This window comes from Synchiropus splendidus, chromosome 1, assembly GCF_027744825.2.
Source record: "Synchiropus splendidus isolate RoL2022-P1 chromosome 1, RoL_Sspl_1.0, whole genome shotgun sequence".
In the NCBI taxonomy this organism is placed as follows: domain Eukaryota; kingdom Metazoa; phylum Chordata; class Actinopteri; order Syngnathiformes; family Callionymidae; genus Synchiropus; species Synchiropus splendidus.
Window position 1 is genome coordinate 10302198 of NC_071334.1, and position 17149 is coordinate 10319346.

A 17149-nucleotide genomic window follows, 5' to 3' on the forward strand; every position below is an offset into this window, starting at 1 on the left:
ATTTACACCCCCCTTTCAGCAGGCTAGACATTCTCAGGCAGGAATGAAGATCCGTCTCTTGTGAGAAATGCAAAGGTCATTTATTAAAAGGCTTCTTAAAATAGGATATGTACATTTGTCAACTTCTTGAAGAACTCCATCCACGGTCCTTCTCAGTAGAAGTAGCTTCCAAAGACAGCCGCCACACAGAACAAACTGTCCTGTAAGGGTGAGACGTGTCATCAGAAGGTGTTCTGAACTCAAGCTATAAAACACACAGGCCCTTACGTTCATGAACACATCTTCTGCATAGTTATCCGTGTCTGCATCCCACAGACAGCGAGACGACATCCTGGGAGAAGAGAAGGTATTCATGATTCTTCTTCATGGCAAACTTAATTTACTCAATCGCACAGGGGAAAAACGGTAGCCAGACATGCTGTGACAAAAATAACTCAGAAAAGAACTTTAAACTTTGAAAGCTGATGGATCTGATGTACGAAGTTGGACTGACATTATTGAAGAAATACGGCAGATGGAGCATTTGACCTCTCTGTTGAGACTGAAAACTGGGTTGTACACAAAAAGATGGACAAAATGGAACATTTTTCAGCAAAGAAATCCAACCTGTGTATTTTATTTCATCGCGGACTCTACTCATCCAAACTATGCACTGTTCTCCCTCCTGCCATCTGGCAGACGGTTCCGCAGCATCCGATGCAGAACCACCAGATTCAGGAACAGTTTTGTTCCTGGTGCTGTCAGGTTGCTGAACATTGGACAATAGCTGCAATACTGTTTATTTGTTCAATTGTACATCCTCTGGACTGGCACTTATCTGTTATTATTTTATTATTATTTATCTATCTATTTATTTTTGGACATTTCGTTTTGTTTTTGGAAACTGGAGGCCTCAGACCGAAATTTCGTTGCCATCATATAGTAATATGTTTTGTGCAATGACAATAAAGAAAGTCTAAGTCTTATTTTAATTTTATCCCCCTTTTCCTACGCGTTATAAACCATTGTATGTATCTTTTTTCAAAATGTATTGCCTGTACTTTGCAAAATTTGATAAATAAACAGTAAAAAAATGAAAAAAAAAATGAAAAAAATAAATGCATAATTACAATACAATTATTTGAAACAACCTAGCAGAGAAACAGTACCTGTAATAACATCTGTGCATTGGGCAAAATTGAATAATCGCCCTGGGTAGTAATACATTTAAGGACTAGCACGGTATGAAGTTTATAGTTTATTTGCTGAATGGTCAGTTTGAATTAAACAGAATTTCAATTCTACTTCCTGTTTGCAGCCTTTTATACGAAGCCATTCCAATTCATAGCACAGAATAGGAATCTGGGTGACATTCTATATTCAACTTGGACATGCAGACCACCGGATGAGACCACTTTGACTTGACCCACCACGGATTGAGATGAGTCCTGCAGCTCGGAAGAGGAGCAACTGGCGACTGTCAGAGACAACACCAGCCCCAGAAACTGGTCTGCTTCCTGTGTTAATTTAACTCTTCCCACATCACAGCATGGTGTGAACCACAGCTGCTGATAATGAGAAAAGAGTGACTACATCCCCTCTTCCCAGCCTCCATGATCTGCACATCCCACAGACTCTGAGACCTGCACCTTTGAACCACTCCACCCCAGCAGGAGGCCGAGAAGACTGACAACCAAACCCACCTGAAGTTTCAGAAAAGTGCCTCAACCCACCCACTGACACTGACTCCAGGACTGTTCCATGTTAGTTTGCACTCAAGACATGACTTTGCTCACTTATTCCTTATTCATGATATAGAAATGAGCATTTTTCATGTGTAAGAAATGAACCTGCTGATTGTGGAAACTGTTTTCATAAGTTGTTGTCCTCACACAGAATATATTGCAGAAAATAAATGAGGGGAAAAAACTCCAGATAACATCTTAAAGAAGAAAGGTACTAAATTATAAGAGGATAATGTGAAATAAATGAAACATCTGCTGTGGCATGTTTTCATGAGCAATGAGTCGCGACTTTACAATGAATGATGACATGGAAAGCAATTCATGTTTATCATCTGCAAGTTAGATGCGGCGTACCTGTAGTGTGGAGGATTAAGTATGTCTGTGCTCAGCATCTTTATTATTTATAGGAGTTACAAAGCACTCACTTGACTCCTTGTCCACGCTGCTCTCCAATCACCACCTGCACGACCAGCTTGTACCTGTCAAACCCGGCATCTGTGGGGAAGAAAAGCTCAGTTACGCAGTTCATCAGTCAATGTCATGTTGGTGGAGTTGGTCTTGTACATGCCTCATTTGACACACAGCCTTTCTAAATGTCTTCTTCAGTATATTCCTCACGTTATGTGTATGCTTTGGAAAACTGAACAAATGTTTTTTTATTTTACACGATGGTGAAAGGAGCACACTTTAATGTGTGAATCGAAAAGTACAACACAAATCAAAAGCATCACACGTGGATGATCACCATGCGTGTTATGTTGCGGTGCATAACAATCATAAATACACGTTTTCAAACAATAAAACTTGATTGTGGACAGACTAGACAACATCCAAATGTTGTTCATGGAAATCCAGGGAATGTATGATAAATGAGGAATGTATGGCTCCCGTACGGAGGCCTGGAAGTGCCACGCATGTGTTGACGTATCGCGTGTGACTGACTTTTTACTTTGTCCTTTATTTGATCGGCCAGTGTCCGTGACAGTTCCGGCACAGCCTCTGAATCGTACCGCAACCCGGACAACTGTTCCCTTATCGTGTCACGAATACACTCCTTCACAATAGCTGGTTTGAATCTGCAAAAAAAATAATAGTAATAATAATAAATAAATAAAAAATTAAAGAGCCAAAGTAAATAAGTTAATATACCACCATTTTCAGAAATACAAAATGGCACTAATTCTGATGGATTTACTGCTGCTCCGTATCATAACTTTTCATCATCAATATCATTTTTTTCTCTTTTATGCGTGAAGCAACTGTTTGTATAAGCAACAAGCTTAGCGGAAGCTAAGCTAACCCCCTATATCTAACCAGTTAGCGGCAAGCTAAGGCAAGTTTGTGCCGACTCACTTGTTCTGATGGTTGGGTCGAATGCTATAAGCAGCGTCGGAACCACCCATCATACCAGACATGAGCCAAAGAGACGCAAACTCTCGGTTGAACGCGGACACGCCAGTCGCTCCTCGGTCGCTTGACGCGTTACTATAGCTACACCGCCTGTTTCCGGCTTCAAAATAAGAGCATGAAGATGACGTACGAGCGCTAAGAAAAATAATAACCCACCGCAATGACTTTCTTGTATGTGTTTTGTGAAAGACTTTGGTCAGACGGCATTCATATAAGCGCTAAATGAAATTGTGCCCACTCCAGTTAGATGTTTAGAAATTGTTTTAGAACAGCCATGAACAGTGGGGGAGAAATGAAACCTATTGAAGAAATAAAAGTGATTGTAAAACTGCGCCCCAGCCAAGCAAAACAGACTTTTAAAATGTAGCAGAGAATCACTTTATTTTATTGAAGAGTGATAAAGGCTTGCCGTGTCATTTTGACAAATAAATAAATAATTAAATAAAGTGCTTATTATTTGGACCATATGCCCACAAAAACTGGGCATATGCTGTAATAATGCTGTGTAATGAATTCATGGCCTCTTGATTTGATATGAATTATTTTTATTATCTCAAACACAGACGGAGGAGGAGATAAGGAAAGCAACTTAAGTTTCATTTCACCAGAACTGCTGACACGGCATGTATATAGAGGTGAAAAGACACTCCCTGTAACGTGCTGGTTATTTCTCTCCAGACAGAGACACATCTCTTCTTGCGACAATGGCTCAGGCGAGATGGAGCAGTATCTTCGGGAGCAAAGCAGCAGAGCTTCCTGAAGAGGACACATGGAATCTTGAATTTGATGACACTATTGTCCCCAAAAACCCAGCCGCAGGATGGAAGGAGTATATTAAGAAAGCAAATGGAAGGTTTGTCAAACTTCTCTGGTCTTTCTTGTGCTATTGTTGAAATACTTTGCCTCTTTAGTTTTTATCTGGTGACAGTTTGATGATGATGTTTTGTCTCCGCATCAATAGAGGTTTCATTTCTAATTATTCAGTGGATGAGATTGAATTATCCTGGGAAATACAGTTTCACTTTGTAGTTCAGCAAACTGTTATGATGTGAATACAATGTTTTTAAGTGAAAACAGTCAACAAAAATGCAAACATATTTAAAGCAAGTGTAAGCTCAGGTATTTTCTAATTAGGTATTGTGTAGCACAGATAATCCCCACGTTTGATAAACAATCTGTAACTTGTCAAACAGGTACAGTATAAAGTGGATCATCATCATTTTTGTCTTTGAACATTTCCCGTCAGCAGTCGCAGTCAGCCTCCTCCACCTACTTTGGTTATGCTCCCAACAGTCTCACCCATCTTCATGTCGGCCTTTGCCACACCCATGAGCTGTGAACAGACTTGTTGAATACATTTCGGACATTTATCCAATCATCTGGTGGGCACTCTATGTTTGCTCTACAATGCGTGTAAGAATATCAAAACACCCAGGATTATTTGAAAAACCTCACACAGTATGGAGTATGAAGAAGAAGTTCTAAGAATTCAGCTTCTGGTTGCAGACATGGACCAAAGTGACTGAGAAACAGAGTAAATTTCCAAACGCTTTCTTGGGTTTGAGGCGCTGTGCCAATGCACCCCTTGTTCTCCAGGCCACCGCCCAAGCTTTGAGTCAGTTTGCAGCAATCCTCCCTGAAAGTAGAAGCCGATGACACCTTAATCCCTCATGACTGAAACGGAAATTAAAATGCAGTCTGAATTTCATTGCTGCATTTAAGTTTTTGCACTCGACCTTTGTTCCAGGTTTGCATGTACCACTTGTCGAAGACAGTGGCCATCCAACAAGGTGATGGTGATCTTTCACATGAAGCTGGAAGATGGCACTGGAACCGTCAAAGTCCGACGTTGCCGTCAAAGTTGCAACCGGTGCTCCGAAGCTGCCATGGTGATTCCAAATATCGAGGACCCCACCCTCAACGCTCTTATGGATACACTGATAGGGAAGATCAGAATCAAATGCTACAATGAAGACCAAGGTGAAGGACACCGGAGATATTTCCAGGATTATGAGGTGCATAATCCCCACGAGCCGTCCAACTGTGAGGGCTGCCGACTTGGCATTTGTAACCAGAACCAGAATGTCTGACACCATTTTGTGCAGTTTGAAGTAGTCCTGATTGATAGCAGAGCATAAAGATTCCCAACAGAAATATTGATCTTGCAAACCAAATAGCTTCCTTGTATATTCACTGTCATAAATGCACAATAATCCAGTCTGAATTCTTGAACAAATTGGACTGCAGACATGTCTGAACTTGCATCCTTTCAACTGGACGGTAGTAGTATATTCATGAAGAGGGAGGTTCAATACTTCCCAGCCCATTTTTCCACAAGAATCTCACCAACTGACCTCTCCTGCTGAAAACCTCAGCCCTGCTTCACCTTGGCCGCATTAGAGCCTCACCAGACTCTTAGAATGAATTAATTTCTAGGTCTCTTGTCTTAGCATCTTCATCGGGGCCCTTCTTAGGTGCACCACCTAAACATTAGTGGAGTAGATTGTGCCCAGGCTCCCTGGAAGGCAGTGAACTTTGAGTTGATTTTCCTTTTCTTTGTGATGAGCTCCAGCTCCTGCTTTAAAGCCTCAATAAATTTGAAACATATATTCATTTGTTGTCACTTTCTTCCTGCTCTCTCGAGGAGCAGTACTTTGTCTTAACTTTCAGTGTTTGCTTAGATTAAGGTGGGCTCTTCTACAGGAAGCAAGACAGGCATACAGAAAAAGTAAAAAATAAACAGACAAAAACTACTTCAGTACTGGTTGAAAAGTGCATCTCAAATTAAAAACAGTATCATCAAATTCACCACTAGGAATGTTTCAACAGAATTACACTGAATATATGATTTAAATCGTGTTTTGTGTGCACTCTGTATCCAACTTGTTGGATTTTAAATGTTTTAACATTTCAAAATTCATTTGCATTTTACGCTCATCATAAGGAAAGTGAGAGAATAATTTGGACGGTTATTTTCTATATATATGGACTGTTGCAGCAATAAAAAAGAGCGACATTTGAATTTCAGCTGAACAGCTCTGAGACAACAGTTTAAATGAACTGATGAAAATGTTGTTGTTTTTTTCTGACGCACAACCCTAAAGCACAAGATCGACAACTTAATAAACTCCGAAATGTGGAAAAACAATCATTCTGTTTCCAGTTGAAAGAACTGTGCACCATAAAGGGGTGTTTTCTAAAACAAAAGCCAAGACTCAACAGCAATCAATGCTTTAAAAGCCTTTGATCTGAAATCCTCACAACATCCACTGCAGTTCCTCAACGCTTGCGTGGTTATATCCCCTCTCTGTGTCTTGGCTGGACGGGGACTCGGCAGTTGCTCGCTGCTCCTGCGACAGTATGAGAGTGTGATGATAATGACAAGCCTATTGGTTTTTAAAGGGCTTGGTCAGATGCCCGATTCCCTTCCGAGCTTTGTTCCGCCTCTGTTAGGAGAGACGGACTAAGCTTTTTCAGTTTGTGTCCTTTTACTTCTCTGTCAATCACCTTCACAGTAGCACTTCTCCCATGTGCCGATGTGGTGTGGCCAAAAACATAACTTTTGTGTGGTCAGTTTTCATTGAGCTGATGCAGACCAAGTGGTATAGCGCCTCTAGTGGCCATAATAGTTCACTACACGATCAAATAGTTTTTAAATATTTTACATGCTTTGTTATTATATCACTATCCATGACAGAATAAGGTAGATTGAATCTTATCGTCTCGATATTAAATGTGATTCCCAGTGTGCTCTACCTTATGCACTACATAACCTTTGTCTATAGATTTGTCATCGCCCTTTGTTTCAACCTCCAATTGGGTTAAAGTGAAGATTAATAAACAGACTTTTGAATGTTATAAGCATCAAAAGTGAATGCAAGCAACTTTCGACGACAAAGACAAAGGGTCAGGAACCGGGGTTCTTCATACACAAGTGGTACCACTTCAGAGAGGCGGGAAAAAAACAGAAATGATCATAAATGAGGATTAAAGACCTCTTTTTGCTGTCTTGATGGTACCTCACTCTAAAAAAGCACCTTGCCATAATCAGATTCAGAAGAATACTTTTGATAGAATGATCATTTCCGTACTCGAGGCAGAATGAGGTTATATCATCCCCTCAGAGCTGAAGCAGCTCATTGTCCTGGCATGGAAAGTGTCTGAGGTAATAAAGCACCTGCTCTCCCAGAACACTCTTCATTTGCTTACGACCATGGCGAGACCATGTGGACGTGTTCAAGTCACACATTCTGCCCAAAGAAACAAACGGCGGTTTACATTTTGTTTTACGTTTGGAACCGCCAACTGTTTTCCATTTCCCACATCATTTGACGCTGCACGCATGGCTCGCTCGCCCTCTATGTATATCTCGCTCCCCTTCTGTGAAGTGGCAGTTGTTCCTGCACTGGGTGAGTCACCGCATTGATTCGTTTTCCAAAATATTTATCTTGCAAATAAAAGGTGTTCAATCAAGACTAAGCTGCAAAGTCAACATGAGTGAACGAGCTTCTCCGAAAAAGGTGACTTTTTCCTCATTTGCGGAAACATCTCCATATAAATGTAACTGGCATGTGGACTGAAGTATTTCATTTTTCTCTTCTTTTCAGTGGCTTCCACCAGGTTGGGCAGCTTTGCTTGTGGCCGCCACAATATTAGGTATTGACTTGAAAACCTGTTCTTAGTGGACGCCTGACTGAATATTCTCTTTATCATATTTCTGACTATCAGTTCCATGTGGTGCCCTGGTGAAGAACTGTTCCGCACCAGACCAACCGGCTCTACTTAAAGCTCTCAATCCGGTGTTCAACCTGAGCGCCATACGACCTGTCTGGAACATGTCGACCTGCACCAACGTCAGCGTTTACTTCACCTTGTATGGAATTTTGGGAGTGGTGAGTATTGCTTAGCTCCAATCGAAACTTCTTAAATGAAGGAAAAAAACATTTGCTTTGCTTTTCATCACAATTCATCGTACAAAACAGATTTTTGTTTAGAAGTGGCAAAAGAAAGCCCATCAAGTTATGAAGTAAAATCACTGAATGAACACATAAAAACCATTAAAGCCTCCTTATGAGCACATCAAAGTGAACACCAAAGGTCCAAGGATCGACCTCTGACGCACCCCATGACCAGCAGTACAGACAACTTTCACCACACACTCTTTTAAGCTTGGCTTGTTTCTTCTTCCATTTCAGGATGAGAAAGCACAAATTCTCAAGACGTATATCTGGCTTCATTACGTGAGTTTTCAAACCTTTTATCCTCCCTGAGCTGATTCATGATAGTCGGTTTCTCTAGTGGTGGAAGAACGAGTTTGTCAGCTGGGATCCGGAGGAATGTGGAGCCAGTAACATCTCTCTTCCCAAGGCCAAGTTCTGGGTCCCGGATATTGTGATTAATGAGTTGTGAGTCAAGACAGTGTTATTTATTGTTGGTCGTTTGGGATTGTTGGGATCTGACTTAGACGTGCATTTCTCCACAGCATGGATGAAAATAGCGCCCCTGAAGTTCCGTACCTTTATCTGCACAGCAACGGTGCCATCCACGACTCCCAACCGGTCCGAGTTGTGAGCTCCTGTAACCTCAACATCTACACGTTTCCCTTCGACATACAGAAATGCACACTCACCTTCAACTCCTACATTCACCTGGGTGAGAAATCTTTGTGTCGAACTTTATTTATTCACCTAGGATAGATAGACAGACAGACAGACAGACAGACAGATTGATAGAGATAGACAGATAGATAGATAGATAGATAGACAGACAGACAGACAGACAGACAGACAGACAGACAGACAGACAGACAGACAGACAGACAGACAGACAGATAGATAGATAGATAGATAGATAGATAGATAGATAGATAGATAGATAGATAGATAGATAGATAGATACATAGTCTAACATCAAGTTGAATGAAAATGTATTTAACAGATTTAAAGAATGTATTTTCCTTTCTTAATAGCAATGGACATAAAGATTTTACTTGGAAGAGCAGAAGAAGAAATCACAAAACGATCCAAAAACGTGATGACGACGATGGGAGAGTGGGAGCTGCTGGACATCACAGCGGACCAGGGTGAAGCAACCACGGACAGCAGCACCATCGATGAGCTCATCTTTTATGTACTTTGACTCGGATCACTTTCCTCCTCAACCAGAGGTAACGCACTGAAGTCAGTTATTTCCTCAAAACAGATCCGAGTGAGGCGCAGGGCGATGCTGTACGTGGTCAACCTGCTGATCCCGAGCTGTTTCCTCATTACGGTCGACCTCTTCAGCTTCCTGCTGCCTCCTCAGAGTGTTGACCGCTCGTCCTTCAAGATGACCCTCATCCTGGGCTACACGGTCTTCCTGCTCATCATGAATGACCTTCTGCCCATCACTGGAAATACCATTCCTCTCATCAGTGAGCCTGCCCTTCTGTCTGTTTTTTACCTTCTTAGATCTGGGTTCAAATCTAGACAAGCTAACTTGTTGATACAGAAGGTGGAGGCGAAGAAGTGGGTGCAGGCAGGATGGAATCATTGGAGAAAAGTGTCGGCAAGGATGAAAGGGAACTCGTACAAAAGGGTGGTGAGGCCAGCAATGTTGTATGGTTTGGAAACAGTGGCACTGAGGAAAAGACAGGAGGCAGAGCTGGAGGTAGCAGAGATGAAGATGCTGAGCTTCTCTCTGGGAGTGAGCAGGATGGATAGAATCAGAGGGACAGCACATGTGGTCAGGTGTTTAGGAGACAAAGTCAGAGAGTCTAGATGGAGATGGTTTGGACATGTACACAGGAGAGAGAGCCAGTACATTGGTAGGAAGATGTTGAGGTTGGAACTGCCAGGCAGAAGGTGGAGAGAAAGAACAAAGAGGAGATAAATGGAGGTGGTGAAGGAGGACATGAGGTTTGTAGGTTTGAGAGAAGAGGAAGCAGAGGACAGGGTGAGATGGAGGAGGATGATCAGCTGTGGCCACCACTGAAGGGAGAAGCCGAAAGGAAAAGAAGAAGAAGAGCCTACTTGTTACATTTGGGGTGTGGTTACATGATTTGTTGATAGCTTTTACAAGCAAATGGCGTGGTACATATCGAAATAGGCAGCACTCCTTATTTGCATGGCTACAACCACAAGCAAGAATTTCCAAAGTTGGATGTCATTTGAATATTAAATCAACAAATCACTTGGTGTCGCCTTCTGCTCCTGCTCTTTTTCCTCACTCAACTTCTCCCCGATCCACCACAGACGTCTTCTTCTCTCTGTGCCTGGCTCTGATGGTGGCCAGTCTGCTGGAGACCATCCTCATCACCAACCTGCTGCTCGGCTCGTCTGACTTCTCTCCGGTTCCTCGCTGGGTTGAAATTCTGGTTCTCCGAATCCTGGGCTATCTCGTCTTCTTGCCTCCAAAAGCCAAAGGAAAAAGAGATGCGGGTATTCATTGCATATGGGATGCGAGCAGCTCCTCTTTGAGATATGATGTGAAACTTCTTGTCATGGGCTCGAGTCAGAACTCCTAACCTCCTAGCCGTAACCTATCGTGATCGTCCTCTCTAATTACAAATATCTCTTCTTAACATCCTCCTTTATCACATCCATTCGCCTCATTGATGTCTCCTTCTTCTTGTACCTGGTACCTCCTTCGAGTGACGCCCAATGAGGTTTCATGAAACAATGTCCTCACTTTCAGGGCCCACTAGATGGCACTCTCTGCTCTAAAATCTTTAGATTTGAACAACCATTTCAATGAAACCTTACATCTTTTTTAAACCATGAGTTCTGAAAATTCCTGCTACTACTAGTTGTTTACAAATCTCCATCTCAGTCTCCCTCCACTCATTCCAACCTCCCGTCTTCACCAACCATTTAATATTTCCGTCTCCAAACAGAGAGTCCTCCCAAGACGTTCACCAACAAGCACATGTTGGACAACCGTTTTCCAGAGAAGAAGGGGGATGCAGAGCAGGAGGACAAGGCTCTGGAGGAGCTGAAAAACCTCAGCAGGGACCTCCAAGCGATCCGAGTCCAGGTGGACCGGCAGATCAATGGAACCAAAAGCTCCGAAGATTGGACCAAGGTGGGTTTCATCATAGACCGCCTGCTGTTCGGCCTGTACATCCTCTTCATATCAGTCAGCTTTCTCACCATCATCATTATCTGGGTGAAGTCCTACTCTCAGTGACACATCTCCCTTGATCTATAGAGTAAAGCTGATGCATATATGGTAGTATACCAATCATATTTGACATCAATTCTACTGCGTTCATTTGCTGTTGTGTTATGTCGCACGTTGTATACTAAATAAAACGCATTGCAAAATACAACAAATGGTTTTGATTGGCATTCATTTCGATTAGGCTTTAGTTGTGAACCATGTTTCCAAATTCTGTAGTGTTGTGAGTCAGGCTGGTGTCATGACCTCTCATCCTGTCTCCCAAATGTGACGCGTGCAGTGCATTTTAAAAGTCAAGTACTTACTGTAGTTAGAGGGAATTGAGCCGATCATAAAAAGCATTCCGTGTTTATCAACTGACGAAACTTTCTCATGTGGTCTACAACAAAGAACAGAGACTAGGTCCTGAACTTCAAAAATGACAAATTTATTTTATTCTTTAATAATTGTACAATTAATTTGAAATGTGCCTTTGAGCAGTGATGCTCCGATGAGGCTCCATGAAGCAGTGTTGTCATCTTCAATGCCCTCTAGAGGGCACTCTCTGCTCTATAATCTTTGGATTTCAACAAGCATTTCAATGAAAACAGAGAGGGCCACCTTCTGAACTTCTGAAGTGGAAGGAGGATGTAAAGGTGGTTTACATTAAATGTTTTTTTTTAACTAGCTGTGGTGCGAGAGTGCCACGGTTGTACAGGAAGCATCTTGATGGTATTTTAACAAACCCTCTGTAGATGAAGCCCGAGCTCAATTTGACATGAGGAACCGAACAAAATGATCAGATTAGAGTAGCAAGGTCCTGATCCATGATCCCTCTAATAAACTCTGGAGCCTTTAACAGGATCACCGCAGCACATCAATCAATCTGACAACCGCTTTTGACCCAATTTTAGCGCCACATGCCGAGAGTCAAGTCGACTAAGCTTCTATTCCTCTTCGTCTCTGTGCTCATGCATGGTGAGTACAGCGCCACTCGCATCCACACACACGCTCTTCACTGGTTAGTCTTGACCTCGAAGTGTTCATATCGTCCCACAAAGTTATTATTAGTAATTATTTTTATACCATGCAGAAACAAAACCCTACAAACTGATGTTCTATTTAGATGTTTCTTTTCAGTTTCCTCCAAAAGTTGTGTTTAAAAAGTGACATTTTTTAACAAAAAAATGTTCATTATTTAGACAGTTTTGTGATGGTATGTTATTTTCCCATCCACAGGTTCGTGTAGCTGTGTCATGCTGAACTGCTCTCGACCCGATCCACCCGCACTGCTGGAGGCCCTTAAACCTGTCTTCAACCTGAGCTCCATCAGACCTGTGGTCAACTCATCGACGCCCACCTTTGTCTATGTTAACATACTGATAACTAGCATTTTGGGTGTGGTGAGTGACTGAAAACCCTTACATTCGAATGCATAAAACATCATTGTATTCACTGGCGTAGCCCATAAATGATCATGTCATTAGACTACAATGTGTTTCTTAGTTTCAAATCCAGTGGGAGCTGGAGAACACATCCGTCATGAGAGAGGCTTTTCTCTCCCTCTCATAGAAGAAGCTGGAAATAACTAGCATTTCAGCGGATGATCCCACCACCTGGAAACCCCATCATCCCCAATTTGAACAACAAAAGAACAAGGGGGGCAAAGTGCCTGCTATGAAGGCCTTTTTTTTAAATCACATTCAGGTTGCCATGGAAAACAATGGTGTAAAGTCAGCAGGGGGTTTCCTCCACTTTTTTACAGTGTCCAAAAGTAGGACAACTATACTCTCTGGAGAATTTCTCTCAGAAAAATGGCATCAACTGAAGACGTCTTTTAATGTTGGTGTCATGGCTCTTTGATAGTGGATATCAACTCAATTCACTCTTTCATTTTCAGGATGAGAAAGCTCAGCTGCTTAAAACCTACATGGTCCAGAACTTTGTAAGTAAAAGCAACTGAAAATTCCTTGCATGAACTCCAAGACAACTGACGTTGCCCCGACCCCTGATGCCAGGCTTCAGGTGTTTTGAGCAGTATCATGTGATCAGTTGAAAGTTATAGCAAACCGTCGTGTTGTGTTTTGCAGCAGTGGAAAAATGAGTTTGTACACTGGGATCCGGACCATTGTGGTTCACACTGGCTCACACTTACAAGGAAGCTGCTTTGGGTGCCAGACATCGTCATCAACGAATTGTGAGTGCTTCTATCACAAGGTGTTTGCTGAGAAAAATACTGATAACCTTTACGAACAAACAGATTACTGTTTCTAATTTATTGAGCAGGTACTGTACAGCCACTCCCTCCTGGCATCAAATGATTCCAGTAACACACTGTTGCCATTGTTTGAAACCACAGCTTGTCTCTTTGTTAGACACTTGTGTTGTAGAGGCTCAGTCTGTAGGTATGAGGTACTCACTCCCCGGGTTTAGGGAGTGAGTTTGGCCTCTAATACAGACCACTAAATACCTGGATAACTCCTGCCTGTCAACAGCATCTTCATATTTTGGGGCGAAATACATTTCACTTGTAGTCTGCTGAATTGTCCTGTACATCTTGGTAGCAGTAGTGACTACTTGGTGGTGACTTTCTCTCCCTTCAGCATGGAGGAGAACAAGGTCCCATTTGTCCCGTACACCTACCTCTATCACGACGGCTTTGTGAATGACTTTCAACCCTTCAGGGTGATCAGCTCCTGCAGGCTGGACACCTACATGTTTCCTTTCGACATCCAGAACTGTACGCTGACTTTCAACTCCTACCTGCACCCGGGTGAGTTCTACTCCGGCGCCAGATCGTCGTTCTTCACTTGATGTCATCTTGATGCGTCTTCTCTCCCAGTCTCCTCCATAGAGCTGGGCACCAGGGTTCTGGCCGAGGATGTTTATAAAGCCTCCAAAGCGAGGATGTCATCTGCCGGGGAGTGGGAACTGATCGGAATCGAACATTCCTTGCATCGGCTGCCGACATCTAACGGAGATTTTTACGAAGAGCTTCGCTTCCATGTGAGAGTTCTACATATAACCATTCAAATTATTTTTATGACTATAGGCCCCTGGTTAGCATCAGCAGAGGCAACCCTGGGTTTGGAATGAGTTTGAATTCTGATTTTTATTACTCCTACCTGGCTGTTCTGCATATGCGATACGTTGACTAGATAAATAACCTTTGTGTGCAGGTGTCCATCAGACGCAGGTCCACCATGTACGTGGTCAATCTCCTGCTCCCGAGCTGCTTCCTCATCGCTGTCGACCTCTTCAGCTTCATGCTGCCTCCAGACTGTGTCGACCGCTCATTATTCAAGATGACCCTCATCCTGGGCTACACCGTCTTCCTGCTGAACATGAACTCCCAGTTGCCCGCCACCGGGGACACCATCCCTCTGTTAAGTATGATGTTTTGTGGTTGTTCTCAGACTTAAACGTCCATCCATACATACATCTACTGCCCTCTACCCAGTAAGCCTCTAACCTTCTTTGACTAATACCAGGCGTGTTGACCTGATTCAAACCTTTGCTGCATGCACCCGAATAACTGAGCTCTCCCACAAGCTCTCCTCTAAACCGGGAGAAGAACTATAGAGAAGGTTGCTGAGGAGAGGAAGGCATTCTCAGGTTAAGCAAGAGACATAGTTTCTGAAACATGTCCTGGCTGTGATCCATGGCCTCTCCCCGATTGGGTTCCTCACCGAGGAGGCGTCCAAACAAAGATGTCCAAGCCACCACCACTGGCTTTTCTTGGTGAGGGGTGTCCTTAGAAGAGCTTCTGATCTTTATTAAAATGAATTGCAAAATGACATTGAGAGCATTGTCCGCTCCTTTTTGATTTTCCCAAGACATCACATCCATGGCTCGACAGTGGAGTCGATACACTGAAAGAAGATTGCTACCTGAATGATTCTGTGACCAATCGATAGGTGTCCATGCTCAGAATGTGTCGACCTCGATTAGTCTTCTCTTGACGCATTGATTTGATTTTGATTGGCACCTTATTTATGAATGAGGAACAAAAACATAGCAACAATACTGACACACAGCCAATACACTCCTCTTCAATGGTCACAATGACTGGCCAAAGTTTGGTTTCTGTTGTCAGTGTATCAGTAACTGAAGCGTCCCTGAAGAAGTCGGAGGGCATGTTTGTGCAAGGTTAAATAGGAAGCACAATAAAAGGGCTTGTCTCAGAACACCAAAAGTAGCATGTAGTTGAATAGGACATCTCCTTAGTCTGCCCCGGGGCCTCCTCCCAGTTGGACATTCCTGGGACAAACTTTACTAAGAGCCTCTCTGAGATGATGGAGTCTTTCAACCTATCTTTCGGCCGCACTGCCATTTTCACTTGTGATACCCAGGTCTTGTTCTGTCAGCCACTACCCCTGACAGCACAGGGGGATCTGCCAGTAAATCATAAAAGTTCAACCGTCTGTTGTTAATTTTTTTCTGTTTAAACTGTTGAAGTCTGAGGGAATAAGCAATGGACAAGTTTAAGGTGCTAATAACATGTTATTGTGTGACTTCTGTCTGTTAAGCCCTTTAGTCAACACACGTCATAAGCAAATGATATATGTGAAAAGCAAGAGGAGCAGAGAGCTGGTCGAAGGTTACAAAAGCCATCTCGTTCAGGTGTTTAAAATGCTTATTTTTTAAATGAGTTTTGACTGACACAACAGTGAAATTAATCATTTATGGTGCAGACTGGAAAAAAGTTTCATTTTATGGTAATAGTCAGTTGTTTTTGTGTGTGTGTTCTTGAATTCTAGAGTTAGTGTGTCTTACATTGTCTTGATGGCACTGCTAGCAAACCACAAGAAATCGATTTTGTGACAGAGACTCTGGGTCATGTGACACTACATCTGAAAGAGAATGCATCACGAACTCGAATGAATCCGACAGAAGTGTGTATTTCTCTGCTACAGACGTGTTCCTGTCTCTGTGCCTGACCCTGATGATGGGCAGTCTTCTTGAGACCATCGTCATCACCAACTTTCTTCACGGATCATCTCGCCTCCCTGCGCTTCCGCGATGGATCAAAGTATTGGTCATCAAAGTTCTGGGCTGCGTGGTGGGCCTCCCACGGAAACCCAAAGCTAAAGATACTGTTGTTGAAAACCCTGCAGGACTGGGTAAGAGTGTGGAACAGACAGTGTCTGAGATGCATCACCGCTGAGACGCTGGCTGTCACTTCTACTCAGAAATGCCAGTCTCCGTTCCATATGATGAAGAAGCATCCATTGACATGATGGTGAAGCGGCTGCAGATTCTGAGCAGGGAACTCCACATCCTCCGCCTGCAGGTGGACCAACACTTGGGGCGGAGCCAGACTGCAGAGGAGTGGATCCAAGTGAGTCTCATCGTGGATCGCCTGCTGTTCATCATCTACATCTTTTTCCTGTCCATCAGCCTGACGACCTTTGTGGTTCTCTGGGCGACCTCTCAGAATATTTGAGGAACTTAGCTGCTACCAAGCTTTTTGCACTTTTGTTCAAGTTATTGACATTTTAACTTAAATCTGACTATTAAAGAGCTTGAAAACAAGCAGGTCCATCTTGTCCAATATGTTCATCTTGCCCTCAACCCTTTTTTTGGAAAGTACTTGAAGTATACCGTACGTGAAAAAAATGATGGGCCCTGTTCTGTTAAAACAGAAATATAAAAAAATGGTCATGACGCCTTTTATCACTTGAAGCACTTTTCAATATGTCAGTAGAATTAGTTCAGTTTTACACTGCATTTTGAGCACGTCACGCACAGTCAAATGAATGTTTCCTCGTCTTGGCTCCGCCCACTGAAGAGTCCAGATCCATAGCTGGTTGGTTGGGAAGACATATCTTAGACAAATACAGCTAATCCCCTGATGAAATTAGAGGAGCATTTACTTG

General features: G+C 42.8%; 3 protein-coding genes across 4 annotated transcripts; 2 read left to right on the forward strand and 1 right to left on the reverse strand.

Moving 5' to 3' along the window:
- Positions 1-60: 60 nt before the first annotated feature.
- Positions 61-3220, reverse strand: dynlt2b (dynein light chain Tctex-type 2B). The gene is made up of 5 exons (XM_053875734.1): positions 3078-3220; positions 2667-2800; positions 2150-2219; positions 268-331; positions 61-200 (listed from the first exon to the last, which is right to left on the reverse strand). Exons 1-5 carry the CDS (start codon positions 3137-3139, stop codon positions 153-155), a joined length of 378 nt encoding a protein of 125 aa, XP_053731709.1. The 5' UTR covers positions 3140-3220; the 3' UTR covers positions 61-152.
- A 552-nt stretch (positions 3221-3772) lies between these two features.
- Positions 3773-5743, forward strand: si:ch211-276k2.2 (receptor-transporting protein 2-like). Its single transcript, XM_053875722.1, has 2 exons — positions 3773-3987; positions 4882-5743. The coding sequence occupies exons 1-2, from the start codon at positions 3839-3841 to the stop codon at positions 5222-5224; spliced, it is 492 nt and encodes a 163-aa protein (XP_053731697.1). The 5' UTR covers positions 3773-3838; the 3' UTR covers positions 5225-5743.
- A 1804-nt stretch (positions 5744-7547) lies between these two features.
- LOC128767100 (5-hydroxytryptamine receptor 3E-like) lies at positions 7548-16838 on the forward strand. 2 transcript variants are annotated; one of them, XM_053878829.1, is made up of 19 exons: positions 7548-7654; positions 7742-7790; positions 7863-8026; positions 8330-8374; positions 8433-8539; positions 8617-8786; positions 9103-9263; positions 9336-9546; positions 10367-10552; positions 11008-11195; positions 12185-12248; positions 12510-12673; positions 13171-13215; positions 13361-13467; positions 13874-14043; positions 14113-14276; positions 14450-14660; positions 16187-16393; positions 16463-16838. In XM_053878829.1, the coding sequence occupies exons 1-19, from the start codon at positions 7628-7630 to the stop codon at positions 16714-16716; spliced, it is 2694 nt and encodes an 897-aa protein (XP_053734804.1). In that variant the 5' UTR covers positions 7548-7627; the 3' UTR covers positions 16717-16838. The 2 variants fall into 2 exon arrangements, with proteins under 2 accessions (XP_053734804.1, XP_053734812.1); XM_053878837.1 differs by lacking the exon at positions 10367-10552.
- The last annotated feature ends 311 nt before the right edge of the window (positions 16839-17149 follow it).

Excerpts from the sequence above, each read along its gene's own strand:
- dynlt2b (XM_053875734.1), bottom strand. The coding sequence starts at position 3,139 with ATGTCTGGTATGATGGGTGGTTCCGACGCTGCTTATAGCATTCGACCC. Across the intron at positions 2,220-2,666 it reads AATAAAGGACAAAGTAAAAA|ATGCCGGGTTTGACAGGTAC; the intron begins GTCAGTCACACG and ends TCTTCCCCACAG. Across the intron at positions 201-267 it reads CAGAAGATGTGTTCATGAAC|GACAGTTTGTTCTGTGTGGC; the intron begins GTAAGGGCCTGT and ends TCACCCTTACAG.
- si:ch211-276k2.2 (XM_053875722.1), top strand. The coding sequence starts at position 3,839 with ATGGCTCAGGCGAGATGGAGCAGTATCTTCGGGAGCAAAGCAGCAGAG. Across the intron at positions 3,988-4,881 it reads ATTAAGAAAGCAAATGGAAG|GTTTGCATGTACCACTTGTC; the intron begins GTTTGTCAAACT and ends CCTTTGTTCCAG.
- LOC128767100 (XM_053878829.1), top strand. The coding sequence starts at position 7,628 with ATGAGTGAACGAGCTTCTCCGAAAAAG. Across the intron at positions 8,375-8,432 it reads CGTATATCTGGCTTCATTAC|TGGTGGAAGAACGAGTTTGT; the intron begins GTGAGTTTTCAA and ends CGGTTTCTCTAG. Across the intron at positions 14,277-14,449 it reads ACGAAGAGCTTCGCTTCCAT|GTGTCCATCAGACGCAGGTC; the intron begins GTGAGAGTTCTA and ends CTTTGTGTGCAG.